This window comes from Chlorocebus sabaeus, chromosome 18 (assembly GCF_047675955.1).
Source record: "Chlorocebus sabaeus isolate Y175 chromosome 18, mChlSab1.0.hap1, whole genome shotgun sequence".
NCBI classification, from domain to species: Eukaryota; Metazoa; Chordata; class Mammalia; order Primates; family Cercopithecidae; genus Chlorocebus; species Chlorocebus sabaeus.
Window position 1 is genome coordinate 62,112,082 of NC_132921.1, and position 22,887 is coordinate 62,134,968.

A 22,887-nucleotide genomic window follows, 5' to 3' on the forward strand; every position below is an offset into this window, starting at 1 on the left:
CACTTGCCCTTAAGGGAAGTCTAAGGCTCACCTTCCGACCTAAAATCTTCTAATGTTCCAAATCAATATTTGGCCACGTGTTTATTTTTCATAAAGAGATGGCCTGACGAGTTGCAGTGGCTCATACCTGTGATCCCAGTGCTTTGGGAGGCCAAGGTGGGAGGATCACTTGAGGCTAGGAGTTTGAGACCAACCAGAGCAACATAGTGGACCACGTCTAAACAAAAGCTGAAACCATTAGCCGGGTGTGGTGATGTGCACCTGTGGTCCCAGGGACCTGGGAGTCTGAGGTGGGAGGATCGCTTGAGCTGGGGAGATAAGAGGCTGCAGTGAGCCATGATCGTGCCACTGCCCTTTAGCCTGGGCAACAGAGTCAGACCTTGTCTCTTAAAAACAAACAAAAATAGAGATGGCCTTATTCTGATTTCCTCCTTTATCCTCTGATCCTATTCACATGGAGAATTTGAAAGTATGAAAGAGCCTGTTTATCCAAATGCACATGCACACGCACACAGGGACATTTAAAAACTCGATCTGGCTTCTCCATCACCTCTGACCCTCCTCCTTGCTGCTCGGCTGATACAAGCCTAGGCCTCCATGGCCATGAGACTGTCTTAGGCCTGAAACACCCTTGTTTTCTCCTCTCCTTCCTGGGACAGCCCCAGAGGCCATACCATGGCCTTTGCCCAATGCTCAGAAAGTGCTTCCAATGCAGGGATGCTCTTGTGCCTGGTGGAGCCTCTGCAGGGTCTGGCCTCACTGTCTCCAGCAAACTAAAGGTTACTCAGAGGTTTTTTGTTTTTTTTTTAAAATAAATTCTGCTTCATTTGTTACAGTTCCTTGCAATTTTCACACCCGTTAGAGGCAAAGTCAGAGTACGGAGATGTGAAAATCAAACTGATGCAATACAGTCATTGTTAGAATTAGGGAAGGGGCTAACATCCCTGGGGTAGGATGAGACCCTGGAGACTTCTGGGTTAGCTGATAAGGTACCTCAAAGTGATTCTGTTTTTTGTTGCTCTTTTCATAGAACTTAGGTCACAGGGGACTTATAGGGAATCTTGAAACCTCTAGGGGATGGTTATCCCACAAATGCAACTTTGTTTATAGTGTATTTTAACTTTCTATGTGTAGGAAAATCACACATTTGTAGTTTATTTTATTTTTTTTCTTTTTTGAGATGGAGTCTTGCTCTGTGGCCCAGGCTGGAGTGCAGTGGCACAATCTCGGCTCACTACAACCTCCGCCTCCTGGATTTAAGCAATTCTTCTGCCTCAGCCTCCTGAATAGCTGGGATTACACGCATGCGCCACCATATCTGGCTAATTTTTGTATTTTCTTTTTAGTAAAGACGAGGTTTCACCACGTTGACCAGACTGGTCTTGAACTCCAGACCTCAAGTGATCTGCCCATCTCAGCCTCCCAAAGCGCTGGGATTACAGGCGTGAGCCAGGAAAATTACACATCTGTAGTTTCTAATCACACTCTGCCTAGAAGCCCAACTAGGTTGTCAGGGGCATCCACAGTGTGATCCTGAAGGGAGCTCCCCAGTTCTTGGAAACACGCCTGGGGCGAACGCTGATCATGCCTGAGGTTGCCTGGGCTTCATCATGCTTTCCCATAGCATTTAAAGAAAATGCCTTGACCAGAAGTATTACGCCGTGTGGTTTTATGAGTTTCATGATTTTTTCCTTAGAAATGAAAAAAAATTCACTCCATGAAAAGAAGAAAGGAAAGCCTTATTTGACAGCGTATCAACTGTCAACCACGATTTCTCCAGGGGAAATACGCAACTAGTACCAGGAGCCCCAGTTTGGGAGGAGTGTCTAGGACATGAGGTCATTAAGGAAGAAACTGTTGGGAGTCGGGCAAGAAGTGACAACAGAACAGTGAGAGCCTGACCACCAATCTGGAAGCTTCTGAGTACTTACTTGTAGTCTGGAGATGTCCCATCCAGCCACTTCCATTCATTTTCATGCTCTGAGTCTGTGAGGCCGATCCAGTGGCTCTCTCTCCCTACCAGCTGTTTTTTTATCCATTGCTGAAACACAAACCAGGGATGGTGCGTGACTATTTTTCAGAACAGATGTCTCAGGCCGCCTTCTTTTATTTAACGTTTAGAAAAAAGGACAATTTAAAAGAGGATGTTTGTCAGAACGTGTAGCCTGCTTTTGCTTTCTGCTTTTTTCTTGCTAGTTGCTCTGTTTTGCACTGTTTGGGGGGCTTTGACTTTTTCCTCTTACAAGTTTACAACTGATGTTAAAGTGAGGCTCTTCCTCCAAATCACGCAGATAACTCAGTGAATGTCCATTGGTTCCACTGCCTCCTACCACCCACCCCTTTCTCCCATGTCCTAATCATAGGAATAGTCATGATATTATTGGGCACTTCCTCTGGGCTGGGCCCCATGTGCAGTGTGTTGCACGCAGTGTGTCTTCAAGCTTTTATAACCACCCATTGAACAAGCATGAGAAGCAACTGAGCTGGGCTTGGGCCCGGTCTGTGTATTCTAAAGCCCAGGTGCTTGGTCACTCTCTGCCGTGTGCTCATTCCAGTCAGTTACTATAGGAAACATCTGTTTACAGGATTGTGTCTGCTGGAGATAACTTAGGGAAAAGGGAGGAGGCCGCTGGAATGGTGTGGTATCAAAGAAAGCGCTGCATTGTTGCTAGACAGGCCACAGTTTTGGTCTCAGTCTGCATAAACCTTGCTGGGCCTCAGTTTTCCTATCTGTCAAATGAGGACAATAATAATACCTACGTTCCAGGGTTGTTGTGAGGTTTAAGGGAGAAGATGCCTCGCACAGTGCCTGGCATACAGAAGGGGTCTAATGAGTGGACACTAGCATCACCATGTGTGGACCCTGCCTCCTCAGCCTTCTTTGCTCTTCCTGACTCCTCTGGGGCCATGCATGGTCCCTTGCACCCCACTCCATCCCTACAGTGTTCATGCCTCTGTCTCTGCCCCCACAGGTGCCTGGTGGCAGCCCTCAAGCTTCTCTGCATTATAATTATTTCAACAGCCACCAGAAGGAGCCACACATCTCCAGGCTTGATAAGTAATACCTTCCAGGAAGAATCATGAAGATACAATCCCAATGCCATGAACGCTTCTAGCCACTGGATGAAATCCAAATCTCTGTAATGTTGCCTCCCATGTTTACGTGACTAGGAATTCGTGATATCTCCGAATCCCCAACAAGCCTGCAATTTCCAGATGTAAACTATCCTTAAATTATAGTTTCCCCAAGCAAGTATGTGGCAGGCATACCTGTTCCTCCCTAGTGTTTATGAAAACGAGATGGGAAGACTTGTCTTCACAGAAAAGCTTTGCTTCCTCAAAAATTTCTTTCTCAATCGAAAAATAGTAGCATTTGTCTGTGAAGTTCTTCCAGTGAGGCGGGCAGCCTAGGAATGCAAAAGTGGAAAACATTGATTAAAAAATCACAGAAAGTACTCTGCTTTTCTTCAGTTGCGTTTCAGAGGCCAAAACTGTGGTCCTGCTGGGAGCAGCCTGAGCGTCCCTGCACGAGGCCCACAGCTGATGTTCACGGACGAGCTCGCAGCAAGCATGAGCCCAAAGTGGACTGCAGAGCACAAGCCAAAACCACATAATCTGGAAAAGATCTTTGACTGGGTCTTTGTTCTTCTGCGTCTGGATCCGTCTTCACAGTGACAGAAATAACAGAAGCAACAACAAGAAGCAGGGCAGGCACAGATGTTCAGCGTCAGTCTGGAATCATATGGAACCTATGAACAGTTGGATGTGAGAACCCAGCACCAAAACTGGGCTCATGGATCAACAAAGATAACCCAGGCCTCACCGACCAAAATCAAGTAGAATAGGGGTTGAGTTGAAGGAGAGAAAAACAGGCTTGGTTGCTAACCAAACATTTGAGTTTTGTCAAATGTTTAATTATCAAAAGACTAGAAGGCACCGTAACATCTAATACCTCAAAAAGAAATTAACTGTAGTCATCAATAGCTGAGGGTTCCATCCGCATGCTGATGGAGCTAACGGAGGGAGCCCACCTATCCCCAGAGTGAGGATGTAAAACGAGGCAAGAGTGGTCAGGGTGGCCAGCCGCAGGCTTCCCTGAAGGAAATGTTTTGCATTGTGTTTGTCTTCTGAGCGCTGCCCCCTATAAAGAAACAAGTGCAAGAGCCGGTGCCTTGGCTCACACCTGGAATCCCAGCACGTTGCAAGACTGAGGCAGGAGGGTTGCCAGAGACCAGGAGTTCAAGACCAGGCCGGGCAATATAACAAGACCCTGTCTCTACAAAAAATGAAAATAAAAAATTAGCCAGGTGTGGTGGCACACCCCTGTGGTCCCAGCTACGCAGAAGTCTGACTGGGAAGATCGCCTAAGCCCAGGAGGTCAAAGCTGCAGTGAGCTATGTTTGCACCACTTCACTCCGTCATTCCAGCCTGGGTGACAGAGTGAGGCCCTGTTCCATTCATACATACATACATACTACATAAAACAATTTGTGCTAGAGAATCTGATGGTGTTTACAGAGAAACACATGACTGGTGTGGAGACCTGTTTTGGCAGCAGGGCTCCTGTGCCAGCCCCTAAGATGCCTTTGCTGTTAAATAATACGGAGCGGGGGACAAGACGTGGTGACTCACACCTGTAATCCCAGCACTTTGGGAGACTAAGGCAGGCGGATGGCTTGAGGCCAGGAGTTTGAGACCAGCCTGGCCAACATGGCGAAACCCCCTCTCTAACTAAAAATATAAAAATTAGCTGGCCGTGGTGGCACACGCTTGTAGTCCCAGCTACTTGGGAGGCTGAGGCAGGAGAATTGCTTGAACCCAGGAGGTAGAGGTTGCACTGAGCTGAGATCACGCCATGGCACTGCAGCCTGGTGACAGAGTGAGACCCTGTCTCAAACAAAAACAAAAACAAAAACAAATAACATGGCTGGGGCCACACACTAGGGGCTGGCTCAGTCTCAAGCACGTGCACTGCCCTGTCCCCCTGGCTGGAGGGAGGACTTGGACTTACCATTGTCCTCTGGTGCCGGGGTTGGTTCATTCTGCAGGGCCAGGGGCACCACTGCTCCTGATGGGCCGGGAGGGCCGGGGGGGCCCTTGGGGCCTGGCATGCCTGGTACCCCAGGCAAGCCTGGCAGTCCCCGAGGTCCAGGAACCCCAGGCTCCCCCACAGTGCCCTGCAGTCCCTGGAAGCCAGGAGGGCCCTGGGGGCCAGGGAGTCCTTCTTTGCCTGGAGGGCCTGGGGGGCCTGGGTCCCCACTGGGGCCCTGAGGGCCGGGCTTCCCGGGGGAACCGCGGGAACCTTTGGGGCCCTGGGAGCCCTTAGATCCTTTGCCGCCACGTTCTCCGGGGGGACCTGCGGGTCCAACTGGGCCTCTCTCACCCGCAGGGCCAGGCGGTCCAGGCTCCCCCTTCTCTCCTTTCTGTCCCTTGTTGCCAGTTGGACCAGGGGGTCCCTGGGATCCTCTGTCACCTTTTGGACCCCTCGGGCCCGGTGGACCTAAAACATAAAAAAAAAAAAGTGTCAACATGAAATCCACTGTGAATGACAGTTATGAATGATTTTTCTTCTTATAAAATCTCCAAACTAAAAAAACCTAGCATATAAAATATACACATTAGGGAAAGATTATTTGTTTATCATACGACTGTTGACTGTTATGGGCTAAATTATGTCCTCCTCCAAATTCTTATGTTGAAGTCCTAACCCCCAGCACCTCAGGATGGGACTTACTTAGAGGCACGGCCTTCACAGAGGTCATCGAGTTAAAACAAGGTGACATGGGTGACCCTAACCCAATAGGACTGGTGTCCTTAAAGAAGAGGGGATTAGGTCACAGACCCACAGAGGAAAGATCACCTGAGGACACAGGGAGAAGATGGACACAGGGAGAAGGCGGACACAGGGAGAAGACGGACACAGGGAGAAGGCGGACACAGGGAGAAGACGGACACAGGGAGAAGATGGACACAGGGAGGAGACGGACACCTGCAAACCAAGGAGGGAGGCCTCGGAGGAAACAACGCGGCTGATGCTTTGATCTTGGACTTGCGGCCTCTGGAACCATAAGGAAAGAAATGTCTGCTGTTCAAGCCTCCCAGTCTGTGAACTTTGGTACGGCAGCCCGAGCAAGCCAGTGTACTGTGTGTTCTTCAGTAAGCTCACCCTTCCTCTTCAAGCTTTGATAATGTATTGTAACCGTGCACAACTTTTCAGTGCCCCACTGATGTCCTTCATGGTGACACTGACAGCCAGGGGCTTATTCTTCACAGTGACTCGCACGATTAAACTGGGTTCTCTTAGTCACCTGGACCTATGCTGTCATCAGCAGGAAAGTTGTGCAGACCAGGGTTAGGATTTCCTCTTATTTATTTCCTGTTTTCCTTAATTTGATAAATATTTATTAAAGACCTATTATATGACAAGCACCGTGTTAAGGTATTGTGGGATAAAGAACTGAAGGAGACCAAAACATGCCATCAGGTGTTGACAGGCATTGATGTATTAATTCTCTCCCTATAACCAAGCCTGTAAGTTCCCTATAACCTTCCTCTCTGTGCTACCCCAGCTGGCATGCCTGTGCTGTCCACCAAAGCTGTGGGGATGCTGGTGTCCTTAGGGCTGAGCCTCACTCACCCGTGGGCCAGCTCAGAGGGACGGGAGGTCTCTGTGGGAAAGCCTGGTGGGGCTTTGCTGCCCATTGTGGACAGGTGTCCAAACTCTCTGGGTTGCTTTGTAAGTCTAATAATATATATAAGGAAGGTAGGCTAGAGAAAAAATTATGTGGACCATCAAATTGGGAAGAAAAGCAAATACTGCTATCCCCATCCTCCCATAAACAGGCCCACGTAACACAGGATTGTTTTTCTTTCTTTAATTTCTCAGAGGTAACAGGAAATTTCACACAAATAACCCCCTACCAGGAACTGTATAGTGAGACAATTTTCAAGGTACTTTCACATACATTATGCCACCTGATCTTGCCTGTGATGTGGAATTCTCACTGCACAGACGAGTACATGTAGGGCCAGAGATGCCAAACTATTTGTTTGAGGATACTTAGCTACTAGGAACAGATACCAAGGAGAGTAAGACATGGTCAACCACAATCTAGTAGTGGAGCTGGGGCATGAACTCAAGTCTTCTGATGTTGAAATGAATGAATCTGAGAGTTTCTGAAATCTCACAATTCTGCATGAATAGTAAAAGGCCACACTTATTCTCTCTCTCTCTTTTTTTTAGCGACAGAGTCTCACTCTATTTTTTTAGAGACAGTCTCACTCTGTCACCCAGGCTGGAGCACAGTGGCATGATCATAGCTCACTGCAACTTTGCACTCTTGGGCTGAAGCAATCCTCCAACCTCAGCTTCCTCCCATGTAGCTGGGACTACAGGCTTGTGCCACATTGTTTTTCTTTAAATTTTTAATTTTTTGGTAGAGATGGAGGTCTCACTATGTTGTCCAGGCTGACCTCGAATTCCTGGCCTCAAGCGATCCTCCCCCATCGGACTCTCAAAGTGCTGGGATTACAGGTGTGAGACACTGTGCCTGGCCTTACTTTTTCTACAGAAGCAGAAAGTCTGTAAAGTTAGAAGGATAGAAGTGCTGGAGCAATGGAGGATGGGTGGCAGATCTACCCTAAGTTGCTTTATCCCTCTTGCTCCTTGTCCTCCCTCTCCCATTGGTCTGAGGACAGAACCATGAAACAGTCCTTCCCACCTCTCTAGGGGGATCTCCCTGTCTCCTTCCCCACCCTAGGTCTTGATGGATGTCTACTGTACCCTAACATCTATGGCTCCCAGTCAAGCCAATCCATCTGTGTTCTCTCTTAGCAGAAGCTTAGGCTCTGGACTTAGTTTGCTTATGGAAGGCTACCCATATGTTGCTCACAGATTTATTAGCAGGACCCTCTTCCAGTGGTAAGAGAGTTTATGCTAATGGCAAGGACTGGCCTAAATGCATTCCTTCTAGTGTCATCTGCTCCATAAATGGGAGACTTTAGAAGACTTAGGGATGAAGTCACTTCTACCTAGACCTATGTCACTGACCTCTGCCCACAGCTCCTGTTGACTCCTACTTGTCTTCAGCAACCCTGGGTTCTGGGCCCTTATTTGCACCTGCTAGTTGAAGGGTCCATTTTCTCTGGTTCTGCCAGCACCTCTAACCTGCATGTCCACAGCTGAACTTGTCTCTTTGCTGTGCATGTTCTCCTTCCATCATCCCTTCTCCCACCACATTGCCACAACCCTCTTTTCCTCGCCCTGACCCTGGTCATGACCCTAGTGTAGGCTCTCTTCTTCCCACCTCTCTGTCTTTTTTGGAAGGTGTTCACGGTAACTTCTTAATTGATCTTCCTACCTGTGATTCCTCTCCATTCATTCCACTCTGCCTTTTGTCTTCCTTAAGCCCAGCTCTGATCTCCACTTGCTCAAGAATATGCGGCCCCACCTGATCAGTCTGGCATGAAGGCTCCTCCCAGCCTAGTCTCGCCTGTGTTTATTCTATCCTCCTCTGTACTTTCTGCACATCTCTTCTCTGACAATTTCCTCTGCCCATGTCCTTTGGTAATATTCCTGGCATCCTCCCAGGCCACTTCAGATGGAAGTTTTCTCTTCTCTAATCTTATAGTTCTTATTTGTTCTACTCAAGATCCTTCTCCACGTCTAGCCCCTTGTAGGGTCTGGCCCACAGTCACTATTAAGCAAGTGTTTATCAAATACATGCACATCATGGTTAAAAAGTCCAGCACTCTAATGCTCACATTTTGTGCCCCAGGTGAGATCAGAAGGGATAGGTTTTTGGGGAAGGGTGACCTGCCTGGTGCCCCGCATCTTATAATAATCTCTGTATCAGGTGGGCTGTGGCTGCCACTATGAAATAATCATAAGGAGATCCATCTTTCCTTGCTACTGACCCTCATGAATTAATCCAGTGGGTCTCCACATCCACAGTTGGACTTTTGTTCTGCCTAACCTGGTCAGGCTCACCTACATAGCCTATCCCATTTAGTAAAGATAGGGAAGGCAGACTTTTTGCTGCCAGATCTATCTCCTTTAAAAAAGTAACTTAATGCCTCTGTGTAGCTGGGAAATAGCATCCCAGAGATGAATAGTGGTGAAGGTGCCACGTACGTTCCCCCACAACGGACGTAGCATTATGGATAGTTCTAGGGAAAACATACTGACAATTTAGGCCAAAACAAAACAAAAAATTCTAGTATATGTGGAGTAACTGCAAAATTAAACTTTTTTCTCAACTATTTCTGTTTTACTTATGTTCTGTGTTTAACTTTAGGAAATCCAAATAATGAAGATGGCATATTGGGAAATTCAAGTGTTTTAAGAAATAATCTTTAGCTTTATTCTCTTATTATTATTTTTTTTGCTGATAATTTGTGTTTCTCCATCACTTACATCTGGGGCTAGTGCTATCCTTGCAAGTTACAGAAAATGAGTTTACCTGTGGCCATGAAAGAGGAACTGATCACAGGCTCATGTCTGCTGGTGGGGGGAGCTGTATTTCTTCAGAATACCTTCTTCTAGCTTCTGACAGAGTTCCAAAGACACAACGCTCCCTTCCTCTCCTGACATGAATCCAAGGCCTCCCTCACCTGGGGTGAAGCTTTTCATTCATCCTACTTCTTTCTGGGGTAGGGTAGTTTATGGTGTTCCGCTATTTTCCCCTGGACTGGAAGTGGCTGTTGAATCTCCCCACCCACTCAATGTGTAAGTTGTGGCTTATGTGAAGAACGACATCAAACGTGGATCCCACAGGTAGCACAAGATTCCAGCAGGTGCTAATCTCCAGATCTTCTGAAGGAAGGGAATAAATACTGGGGGGAAATGCATGTTTTTGCCGTTAATAAAGATCTACAGTTCTGCTTGTGATTGATTTCCCAGCTGGGTTAGTATAAAAACCAAATTTCCCAATCTGAAGAACTACATCCATCTTAAATAGGTTACCTGTCTTTCTCTTAATCAGATAAGGCTTAATATTCCTGACTGACTAAACTGGCAAGCACACTGTGATTGGTATCTTCCGCTACAGTTGCCCCAGCCTTCCAAAAACCACAAAGGAGCTGGCACTCTCTGCCCTCAGATGCTGGGTTAGGTCAAAACATATTCTATATGTCTTACAGATCAGGAGATTCACATAATCTACTTTGGTTCATTAAGACAGGCTAGAAATTTCCTGGATTTTTTTTTCTTTAAAAAAAAATCGTTGAGAAAAAGAGCTAAAGCCATTTAAAAAGTCAACACTGGATCCTCATAAAAAGTAGATTATTAATGCCAGGGCTGGTTTTCCTCTAGGACCTGGGATGCTGGCACTGCTGATTAGCATCTGGATGATCTCAGGCTTTGAGGTCTCACTTGAATCTTTTATTGGGCAGCTGTCAAGGTGAAAATAAAATGAAATAGTGAAATAAAATAGAAGCTGCCCTTAGTGCCTGAAAGCACAAAAAAAAAAAAAAAAAAGAAAGAAAGAAAGAACAGAGTATTTATGAGCTTGTGCAGCAACAGCTTGAATTCAGGGTTGAGAAAACCACAACGCTGCGTGGTAACACGTGATGTCCTACGTGGAAGGACATTTGAGGTTTGCTTTCAAACTGAGTGAAATTTTAAGTCAACATCAAGGCCAAGTACGGGTGGCTCACTGGCTCAGGTTTCTGAAATGCCAGGATGCCCATGTGGCTGGTAAAGCCGTCACAAGCTCCAGAGATGCCTGAATATGACCAATACCAGACCTCCAAGCAGCCCGGGGTCTGTGCTGTCAGTGACACCTCTACCCCACCGTCCCCAGGCCCCACAGTTTTGGAAGCCTTGAAAATCTGTATTTTCTAAACAAGCAGTGAAAGAGGATGGAAGACTTTAAATCATTGTGCTGTTTGTGCTTTGACAAATCAAACTGTAGGCCTGAGAAGTGCCCAGTCCAGTTTCCTACGCAAGAGAAGTTTCAAATGTGTTTTCCAACAAAACTGCTGGTGCTTAACAAAAGGAAGAGAAACTGCTTTAATTCTTACTGCCATCCAAAATCTTAGAGACTCAGTGTTAAGACCCACTGGTGGTAAGATTGGAAGATAGACAAGGTAGAGGAAAAACAGCGATACGATACGATGTTTTTCTTCTCATTTAAAAATGTACTTTGAATGCACTTAAATTAATCAAATATTTATTAAATGCCTACCATAGGAAAAAATCATTGTGCTTCACTGAGGAGAAATGGAATGTACAGTTTAAAAAGAAATACAATTGGGCTTCTGGAAAGTCTTGGAAGTGCCTTGTCCACAGAGGAGGGTGTATTTAACCACTGTTTCTTGCCAACTGTCCATGGTCTGCTTCTGAGCCTGTTAATGGCTGCCCTCTGGAATCTCCAGCCATGCCGTCTTGTTTGGGGAAGTGCAGCATGAGGGAGTGGTTGGTAATGGGAGGAACTGAGGCCCCTGCCTGACCCACACTGTGCTGTCCCCTGTCCCGTCAGCCTTCATGTGCACCTTTCAAGGTTCAGCTCAAATGTCAATCCCTATTGAAACTTTAACCAGCTGCTCTGCTGTCAATAAACTCTCTGTCATTTCCACCTCTCCAAACATGTTATCTATTCATGGTGGAAGCATGAGTTTGCAACTAGACAGACCTGAGTTTGGCACTGTCTGCCATTTACTAGCTGTTTGGCCTTGGATAAGTTACTCAGGCTCTCTGAGTCTCAGTTCCCTCCCCTGCAAATGGGGAATGTCAATAACTCCTCGCTTAAAGAGTTGTAACAATGAAAGCTGATAATTTATCCAAGGGCTTAGCAGCGTGATTGGCATAGCACAGACACCCCAGAAATGTGGCCTGAGAAAATGAATGAAAGCTAGCTAGATGTCAGCATCCCTGGGGTCTGATTCATCTCTAGGGCTGGGCACTAGAAACCCAGCAGTAAGTACTTTTAGACTCAAATCATCCTTAACCCTGCATGTGTGATTTTACTCTTGTGCATATGAAGCTGTTTTGTTTTCCACTGATGTACTGGCTACAGGGGCAGCAGAAGGGAAAGCTTTGAAGGAAGTGACTTTATTTACATTTGGATGTTATGCTGACCCCACTCTAGACCCTGCACTAAGTGTTTTCTTTATATTACTTCTTCGGGTCCTCATAACTCTAAAAGGTACACACAGATGAGCAAACAGAGGCACTGAGAGGATGAGGAGCTTGCTACATGAATCCAGCCCTGTCTGATTCCAGAGCTCTTGTTCTCACTCATTAAATCTGATGCCTCTCAAAAGAGCAGAGAGGGAAAATGTCTGGTTGTACAGAAAGGATGCAACTGACCTTTCCTTAGTTTGCAGAGGAACAGCCCAGGAGGTGGAGTGATCTGTGCACCTAGAAGCATGTGTGAGAAGTCCTCTATGTACATGATTAGAAGAAAAATCTTTATATTATTTGTATCAAAAAATAAGACTTTTTTTTTTTTTTTTTTTTTTTTTTTTTTTTGAGATGGAGTTTCGCTCTTTTTGCCCAGGATAGAGTGCAATGGTGCGATCTCAGCTCACTACAACCTCTGCCTCCCGGGTTCAAGCGATTCTCCTGCCTCAGCGTCCTGAGTAGCTGGGATTACAGGCATGTGCTACCACACCCGGCTAATTTTGTCTTTTTAGTAGAGATGAGGTTTCTCCATGTTGGTCAGGCTGGTTGTGAACTCCCAAAAAATAAGGTTTTCTTAACAAGCCTTCTTGGTTGATGGATGTAGAGATAATGTGAACATCTATCTCTACACTATCATCTGCCTTCAGCACAGTCAGTCAGCTTCAGCTCCCACTTCTTAATGCGGCAAATGTCTATGTGGCTGAACTGGACAGTGAGCACTGGGGTTCATTAAGTGCAAGTCAACAGGAATTTTCTGGAAAGCATCAGACTATTTTGAATCTTGCAGACGCCAGCCCCACATAAGCCAATGTTAATCTATCCTGCTTTATCCATCTGCCCCTCATCCTCGGGGATGAGATCTGCATGTACAGAAAGGGAAAGGTGTTAGAGAGAAAAGGTGTAGAAGAAAACACTTGCATTCAGAAATGGAGTTCGTTCTTCCCCTCAGTCTCTCGTTCCCTCGGAATACCTGCTGGGTATTGCTGGTCTGGAGGCAGTGGAAGAGAGTGAATAGAAAGGGACCAGCTTGGTTGGCCTGGGAAGCTTCTCAGATCAACTCACAGAAAGTGCAGTGAACAAGACCAGGGATAAATGTGATAGTGTCTCTGAAGCACCCTGGAGCCTGGTTTCAGAATTGAGATTTTTTTTTTTTAATCACATGCTTTTCCATGAGTCAGAAACCTCATTCTATTATAATAGACATCTTCCTCTTAACGTGTCTATATGGACCTCTCTTTTTCTGCAGCTCCCCAGTCTGGATCACCATCCACTTCATTGCTCATGCCAAAGACTTAGGAAACATCCTGTTCCTCTCTTTCGCTCACTCCCCACAGCCAATCCATCAGCAGGTCATGCCCGCCAGTCTCGTCCGGACACTCACACCAACCCCCTACTGTGTGTTCAATTTCTGTCCACATCACCCCCAATCCCTACGACACACAGGTATCTCTTGGCTGCCCCTTTGCTTCTGGGCACATTGGGTAGGGAATTCCAGGGTCCTGGGCACAAACATGGACAAGCAGGGGTTGGTGTGGGCTCTGAATACTCACAGCACCTTGAGGCCATAGACTCCTCACCTCAGCACAGGCTCGGTTGGGGAAGGCCGCTGGGACCTCCTAAAGCTGGGGTCCCTGTTGTCAGGGCAAGGAAAGGGAAGCCCTTGATTCTATCTCCAACTCTCCTCCTAAATGAGGGTACCCACTTCTCCCTTCTCCACTGCCAGCATTCTAGGCCAACAGCTGGTCCATGCTCTCACTGACCCCTCCCTGCTCTCTATCATCTCAACACCTTGCTTAAAACCTCCCCCTCACACTTAGAATAAAATCTCAACTCCCTGACCTTCTAGGCTCCCTCTGGGGTGACCAGGTACAGTGGGGAGGGGCACACACTTTCGGTGACTATCCTTGGAGTTAATGGCATGGGGTTTGGCACCAGACAGCCAGACTCTGTTCATTCCTGAGACAGACCAACTTTAAATAAGTACAGATGGCTGTCGTGTTCTCCACTGAGCAGTCTCTCCTAGGGGTGAAAGCTCCCAGGTCCTCAACCCTTCCTCACAGCACATGGTTTCTAGCTGCTATCATTCTGGTGCTGCTTTTCTGAGCATGCTGATCTGGGAATGTCTCTTTTGAAAGGGGCTCCTCAAAGTAAACGTTATGTTCCAGAGGTGGTCTTGGCATACTGAACAGAGTCAGATATTACTTCCCTTCTTATTAACACAGTTAAAGATCACATTACCTTCCCTGGAAGACACATTTAACTGCTTCCAGTCAACTAAAATCCCCAAGCTTCATGCACACTTCCTTCCAGCCACGACTTCCCATCAACATTTATCTGTTTTGTCTTATCTATTTATGAGCAGGATTTTACATGTATTCCTATCTACTTCATTTGATTGACATCTTGATACTCTTCTGGCCTCTCTAGATCATTGCAGATTATGATTATATCAGCCACTGGCTGGCATATACAGTTTCAAGTCACACAAGCATTGCTTCAGCAGGTCATCCATGCTAGTCACTGACAAAGCTATTGAACAGAGTCCTGCTATCTGCTATCCGGATCTACTTTCAGCCTCACAGGGACTTATTAACTACCACTTGTTATCCTTGATCATTCGGCCAGTGTGGGGGACATATCCCAAGGTGGCCCCTAGTGACTCATGCCCTTGTGTAATCCCTTCCCCTTGAATGTTTGCTTACAGCCCATCTTCTCATGCCCTGAAATTCTCTTTATGTTAAACTACCTAAGGGTGAGGACCATTTGCTTTCCTCTGTATTACCCAGACTGCTGAGCACAGCATCTTCCACATAGTACTTTCAACATAAAAACTGTGAAAATAGTTTGTGACTGGAAAATACTGTTAATATATGATGCTGCAAATCTTCAACTGTAGACTTAATCTGAGTCAAGGACTTTTAATTTACTTGGATGATCTGGATAACAGTAAAATTCAGATTATATGTATGTATTCATTCATTTATTTATTTAGGAGATGGGATACTGCTATGTTGCCCAGGCTGGTCTCAAACTCCTGGTCTCAAGCGATCCTCACACCTCAGCCTCCCAAAGTGTTAAGATTACAGGCATGAGCCACCACACCTACCAGAACTCCTCTGTGGCCTTACAGTTACTGTGATGGCCAACCATTCATCTACTCATGACATGTAACTCCCTTAATGGTAGCTTTGTGACCCGAAAAACTTGATCTTGCTTTCAGAGGAGCCCAATTTATGTTGCACTGAAATGGCTCAAGGACGAAGAAAATTCAAATTAACCAACCTTTCACTCAACAAATAATTAATGGAACCCCTTTAAGTACTGTTCACAGATTCTTAGTTACACTTCTTTTCAAGATGTGGAACTTAATTTCCCTTGCATTGAGTGTGGATTGGACTTAGTGACTTACTTCTAAGAGACAGAATACAGTGGATGTGATGGTGTGTGGCTTCTGAGGCTAGTATGTCATGGCAGCTTCCTTCTTGTTCTCTCTCTTGAATTCCTTGTTCTGGTGGCAGCCAGCTGCCATGTTGTGAGGACACACAAGCAATTTCACACAGCAAGGAACTGAGGCCTCCTGCCAAGAGCTATGTGAACAGGCCACTTTAGTAGCAGACCCTCTAGCCACAGTTAAGCCTTCAGATGACTACAGCCCTGGCTGAGATCTTGACACAACCTCATGAACAACAGTGAGTCAGGACCACCTAGCTAAGCTGCTCTTGAATTCCTCGTCCACAGAAACCACAGAAACATATGAGATGATTAATATCTATTGTTTTAAATTGCCAAATTTTACAGTAACTTGTTATGCAGCAATAGACAACTAATACAAATACAAATTCAGAATTTCGACTTACCTTGCAGTATTGTAAAATTCTTGATGAGCTGACCATGCTTGGAGTCTACTAGCTTCATTTCTTCCATAATCACTGATAAGTTGGCTACTTCAGTGTCTAACCTCGACCTCATCAAATCTTGTTGCATCCTGAGAGAAACAGAATCCAAACGGATGTTGGCCAGGGTATTATTCAAGGAGGTCAGATCATCCGTGTGTTTGGTTAGGGTATCTGTGCAAGTGGTCCTGACTTCATTTAGATTGCTGGTCAGCGTCCGCAGGTGGTGGGCTGTGTAACTGATATTGCTAATGATGTTCACAATATCTGTCTCAAAGAGTTGGAAGCGTTCCTCCAGTTGGTTGAACTTGATGGCTGTTCTATTCTCTGCATCCTTGTGTAAGTCCTGCAGGTCTTTCAGGTTCTGCTCATTGGCTTGAGAGATAGTGGTGATGTTCTCCATCTGACCTGTGAATGAGTTGAGCTGGCTGTTCATATCCTCCAGGGTGTCATTGTTGGCTTTGGCCAAAGCAGAGTTGTTGGCAGCCAGCGTCTGCAAGCTCTGCACTTTCTCCTTCAGCCAATCCGTGTCCTTCTTGGCTTGAAGAAAAACCTGCTGCAGATTTTGAAAGTCGTTCTTGATTCGCTGGATAGCCTGGCTTGTGTCATCCACAGACCGCTGCAGATTCGTGATGAGGTTCCTCTGCTGTACCTGGGTCAGGTTCAGGTTGTTAAGGTTCATGATGACCACGTTATGAGAATACATTTGATTCTGCAGATTGCCCTGGAGCACGCTGGTATCTTGCTGCAGATTTGTGACATAGCCATTATACGCCTGGAGGGTTTTGTTCACAGTGGTGATGAGGAAAGAATTATTCTCCAAAGTTTCTTTCAGTTGACTCTGCCTGTCCACCAGTGCATCCCCGCTCGCCTGTAACTTCTCCAGCGTATCCTTGTTCTTGCTGGTTTTTTCTGTAATCTCACGAAGTTGCTGACGGAGATCTAGAATGTCTGATCTGAAGGTGGAGAGTTCTGAGTTGGTGCTGATAGCTTTCTTCCCAGTTTGGTCACCTAGAATAAGAAATATCTGTGACTTACGTTGGTGGTATGGAGAAGTGTTCAGTCAAGGCCAAAGATCCCAAACACACTTAACTGGTATGCACTGTATTTTAGATGCAAAATTGGCAGTATAAGCAGACAGCTCTGCATTAGTAAGATGTACACATCTATTAAAACTGGGTCCTGGGGAATCAGAAAGGATGCCCAGCACTAGGAATGACAAACTTGGCTGAACATTTTTCTCAAAGAGGGAGGGGGAATTTACTAGATTTTAGGGCAGTGGGCAGGATGTCAAGAAGAAAATAACCTTTTAAATTTCCCAATTTTTTTAATGAAAGCAAAAATCAAGGAATAGAACATGCTAGGATCTTTTACTTTATAACTTAATTTCTACAATTCTTCTATGTAGTTTAAATTATTTCAAAAATGCTCAGTGAATTCCTATTTATCTGATAGTTTTTAATAAAGGGTATTTGTGGTTTTTTTCAGTCAGGATTGATCTTCAGATATTATTTGGCGCATAATAGTATTTTTGGCAGGACATAATTCCAAAATGGACCCTTAACTTTAAAATTTAAGCATTTGAATTAAATCATGAGGGAAGACTCAACAGGCAACACAAAAATGGAATGTCCTTCTGGGTGAATGGGGAGTGTATAGCAACATCATTCTAAGAGGCTGTGGTCATTTATGTAGAGTCAGGGGATTTCACTGAATGGTTCAGTCTTGTCACAGATTACCTAATTTCTTCAGGTCACTTTCCACTGCTGTGAGCTTGTCATCATAGGTTTGGCGAGATGTCTCCATGCCGCCTGTGACATTGTCCATTTTCTCTACAACTAAGATTTGGAAAATGATGCATTAGTACACACACCTGCTCATATTTTATTTTTCAGTTTCAAAACAAGAGATCATTTCATTATGGAACAAAGGAAACAGATTGAACAAAAAAAGTGTAACTGAAATCAAATACAGGAAAGAAAAGCCATCTTTTTGGAAAAATAACTTACTTGTCACAAAACCCAGGGGTACAATTTACTCAGTTGAGAATTGTATGTTCTTAACGATTCTTATGATTCTATAACGCCTTGGATGTTTCAGAAATCATTTGGAACTAATTTTAAAATTTTCATGCATTTTAGAAGTCCCTAATCTGTTACTTCCTATATTAATTTCCATAGACGAAGGCACAGAACACTGTGATAATTTACAAAATGTTGTCACTCATCAGCTTGCCTAACATTCTTTGCAGGTGGGACTCATTTACCTAGAAGAGGATTCCATTGGCAAGGAAAACCCAGCTCAAGTCTATACATAAAATCGTCATAGAAAGGACACAAAGTCAAGAGTGTCTGCCACTTTCTGTTATGAGTTCCACCACAACGCCCTGGAAATCTGCTTTTTGTTAGTGACAACTGATTCTGTAGTTTATCAGTTCTCAAGTAGATACCTGAGTGGTGTTTCCAAACAATGATTTGCCAAGTATTTTTTGATAGCATTTTCTTGATTGTATATGATAGGGAAAGTAAAACCATTGATAGGGTTTGGCTGTGTCCTCACCCAAATCTCATCTTATACCCCGCTAATTCCCATGTGTTGTGGGAGGGACTTGGTGGGAGATAATTTGAATAATGGGGGTGGTTTCCCCTATACTGTTCTCGTGGTAATGAATAAGTCTCACAAGATCTGATGGTTTTATCAGGGGTTTCTACTTTCGCATCTTATTTTCTCTTGCTGCCTGAAATGTTAATCCCCAAGACAACTGGGAAAATGTCTTCAGGGCAAGTCAGAGCCTTCACGGCAGCCCCTCCCATCCCTGGCCTGGAGGCCAAGGAGAAAATGGTTTTGTGGGCCGGGCCCAGGGTCCCCATGCTGTGTGCAGCCTAGGGACTCGGTGCCCTGTGTCCCAGATGCTCCAGCCGTGGCTGAAAGGGGCCAATGTAGAGCTGGGGCCGTGGCTTCAGAGGGTGCAAGCCTCAAGCCTTGGTAGTTTTCATGTGGTGTTGAGCCTGCGAGTGCACATAAGTCAATAGAGGTTTGGGAACCTCTGCCTAGATTTCTGAGGATGTATGGAAACTCCTGGATACCCAGGCAGAAGTTTGCTGCAGGGGCGGGGTATGCATGGAGAACCTCTGCTAGGGCAGTGTGGAAGGGCAATGTGGGGTTGGAGCCCCCGCACAGTCCCTACTGGGGCACTGCCTAGTAGAGCTGTGAGAAGAGGGCCACCGTTCTCCAGACCCCAGAATGGTAGATCTACTGACAGTTTGCACTGTTCACCTGGAAAACCAACAGACGCTCAACGCCAGCCATGAAAGCAGCAGGGAGAGAGATTGTACCCTCCAAAGTCACAGGGGCGGAGATGCCCAAGACCATGGGAACCCACCTCTTGCATCAGCATGACCGGGATATGAGACCTGGAGTCAAAGGAGATAATTTTGGAGCTTTAAAATTTGACTGCCCTGCTGATTTTGAACTTGCATGGGGCCTGTACCCCTTTGTTTTGGCCAATTTCTCCCATTCGGAAAGCCTGTATTTACCCAATACCGGTATCCTCATTGTATCTAGGAAGTAACTAGCTTGCTTTCGATTTTACAGGCTCATAGGCGGAAGGGACTTGCCTTGTCTCAGATGGGATTTTGGACTGTGGACTTCAGGATTAATGCTGAAATGAGTTAAAACTTTGTGGGACTGTTGGGAAGGCATGTTTTGTTTTGAAAGGTGAGGACATGAGATTTGGCAGGGGCCAGGGGTGGAATGATACAGTTTGGTTGTGTCTTCACCCAAATCTCATCTTGAATTATATCTCCCAGAATCCCCACGTGTTGCGGGAGGGACGCAGTGGGAGACCATTTGAATCGTGGGGGCAGTTTCCTCCATACTGTTCTCGTGGTAGTGAATAAGTCTCACAAGATCTGATGGTTTTATCCGGGGTTTCCACTTTTTCATCTTTCTCATTGTCTCTTGCCGCTGCCATGTAAGAAGTGCCTTTTGCCTGCCACCATGATTCTGAGGCCTCCCCAGCCATGTGGAACTGTAATTCCAATTAAACTCCTTGTTCTTCCCAGTCTTGGGTATGTCTTTATCAGCAGCATGAAAACGGACTAATACAGCAACACTAAATAAAAGCTTCAGTTCTTATTCATTTTCAGAAGGCAGTAATTCTCTACAGTTATGAATTCAAGTACACGTTTCTAAAATGTTAAGAGGACATTTCTCCGAAAGTGACTTATGTGAGATCCAGCTTCTAGCAGCTTGGGATCAAGTCTGATTGTCCTTCTTGGTATCAATAGCTTTAAAAAAAAGACTTCAGGCCGGGCGCAGTGGCTCACGCCTATAATACCAGCCCTTTGGGAGGCCAAGGTGGGTGGATCATTTGAGGTCAGGAGTTCAAGACCAGCCTGGCCAACATGGTGAAACCCCGTCTCTACTAAAAATACAAAAATTAGCCAGTTGCGGTGGTACACACCTGTAATCCCAGCTACTTAGGAGGCTGAGACAGAAGAATTGCTTGAACCTGGGAGGCGGAGGTTGCAGTGAGCCAAGATTGTGTCATTGCACTCCAGCCTGAGCAAGAGTAAGACTATCTCAAAAAAAAAAAAAAAAAAAAAAAAGACTTCAAAAAATGAGAACATGCTTTATATACCAATTATGAGCCAACGGATGCAATTTATTGTATTCATCACATGTTCTACCCACGCATGACTGTGTGAGATTCTTCTGGCTCCTCTCAGGAAGAAGTAGTAAGTTCCCATGTGTTTGTGTGACCCAAAGTGAACTGGCTCCTTGGATCCTAGAATTGTCCCTGGAGAAGCTCACTATGTTTTCCCTCAAGCTTCTACCGTCTGGTCATAATGAAATGTGTGCACTGCAACAAACACTGTCTCACATGAGCCTTTCCATGTGTTCTCTCTACCTAGAATGTTCTTCCCTGTTTTTTTTTTTTTTTTTTTTAACTGAGGTAAGTCCTATTTGCTCTTCAAGACTCTGCTTGTCACGTCCTGTGGGAACCCTTTCCTGAGGTGCACCTTGCAGAATTCCCCTGGCAAGCAGTCCTTTCTCTATTATGGGACTCACTGCACTGTGCTGTCATGACTTCTCTACTGTTATATCCTTTAGGGCAGGAAAATTTACATTTAGTTCCATCTCTTCCTCTTAGCTCAGTGTGTGGCACTAGTAGGTAGTCAATGAATATATATTTATTATGCCATTTATTTATTTAATTTTTTTTTTAGACGGAGTTTCACTCTTGTTGCCCAGGTTGAAGTGCAATGGAACGATCTTAGCTCACTGCAACTTCCGCCTCCCAGGTTCAAGTGATTCTCCTGCCTCAGTCTCCTGAGTAGCTGGGATTACAGGCGCCTGCCACCACACCCAGCTAATTTTTGTATTTTTAGTAGAGATGGGGTTTCTCCATGTTGGCCAGGCTGGTCTCGAACTCCTGACCTCAGAAGATCCACACACCTCGGCCTCCCAAAGTGCCGGGATTACAGGGATGAGGGATTTATTTAAATAAGTAGCAATCTGCCTGCTGAGCTACAGGGCATGCCAACACATGCGTTTCCCAACCAACCCAGGGAAGCCTGAGCACTGGCAATGAGTAGGACATTTCGTTGAATAATTATTATTTTTAAAATTACTACATAGACACAGAGGTGCAGTTACAATAATCTAGTATGTTTCTAGTATGTTTCATAGGTACACATACTCCTAAATCCCTGAAAACTCTGAAGAATAAAATGTTTCATATGTGTTTTTAGCTAAGCTAATTTTTAAGAACTAAAATACAGAATGTTTACAAGTTTACTTTCAGTTTTGATCCTCAAATCAAAACATATGCCTCGGTCTATCCTCAAACCACATGCAGGATCTCAAGTCCTGCCCTTCTTTCCTGGAAGCCAAAGAAACCTCCAAATATGCTGACAGTCAGTTATTTTCTACCCTTTCTTCTTTTTCTTCCATTTTAGTTTTGAAAAACAGAGAACCGTCACAGGCAGATAATTCAGGTTTGTGTAGAATAAATACAAAAGGGATAAATACATTTGTTAAAAAAAAGAACAAAACAATCTGTTGACTTTTTCTTCTGTGCAGCAAGGAAACTATTTTCCCTGCCCACAAGTGCTAATAAACAGCTTACATGCATTGGGGGGTGTGTGTCTTTGTTTAAAAATAGGACCTGGTATAAAGCTGGAAATGTTAGGATTGCAATGCTGGAACCTGCTACTGCATAAAAATACCAAACTGGTGGAGATCCAGAACTTACCCTTGCTGTTAACAGCACATAGCACTTTTATTGGCTTTTATTCTGAATTTATTAGCACCAATTCTCAATCAGGAATATAGTCGCAGAGCCATCCTATATTACCCTGGAAATTCCCAGCCTGCAGACATAGACCTCAGTTTGTAGACCATTCTCATACGAGAAAAATGAGCAGGACACACAGAAGGGTGACCATCAGTCTGGTTTCTTATGTGCTCTCCTGTATTGGGAACTGTTTCTTAAGGTAGAATTTTTCTATAGAATATTGGTGTTTCAGGTATTATACCTGAAGATCTGTCCCTCTTCAAGTATCCAAAGTATAATTCTCTAGGACACTTTGACAATAAAACCTTTTTTATAAAAGCACTTCGGTATCGTCCCTTGGCCTGGGCCACTAACTTCTTCCCTTCTCTTGACTCCACTTCTCCTTGAAGGTCCACTCCACACCTCACTACCCCATTGTACTCAGCCACACCTACAACTTGATTCCACTGCACACCAACTCGATCTCCATTTGAATGATAATCATAACAGCCTCTATCTATCGAGTGCCTGCTCTTTGCCGGATGCACTGCACCATCACTGCAGCTAATCCTTCCAACTGCTGTTTTGCA

The 22,887-nt window shown here is 45.1% G+C and overlaps 1 protein-coding gene across 2 annotated transcripts in view; it reads right to left on the reverse strand.

Moving 5' to 3' along the window:
- Positions 1 to 22,887, reverse strand: part of COLEC12 (collectin subfamily member 12) — a 185,163-nt gene that overhangs the window by 12,508 nt on the left and 149,768 nt on the right. For both annotated transcript variants that reach the window (XM_007974490.3, XM_007974491.3), the window contains 5 exons: positions 17,757 to 17,855; positions 15,982 to 17,028; positions 5,012 to 5,500; positions 3,271 to 3,407; positions 1,932 to 2,041 (listed from right to left, as the gene is read on the reverse strand). In XM_007974490.3, the coding sequence (XP_007972681.1) occupies positions 1,932 to 2,041; positions 3,271 to 3,407; positions 5,012 to 5,500; positions 15,982 to 17,028; positions 17,757 to 17,855 (1,882 nt within the window). The remainder of the gene's footprint in view (positions 1 to 1,931; positions 2,042 to 3,270; positions 3,408 to 5,011; positions 5,501 to 15,981; positions 17,029 to 17,756; positions 17,856 to 22,887) is intronic.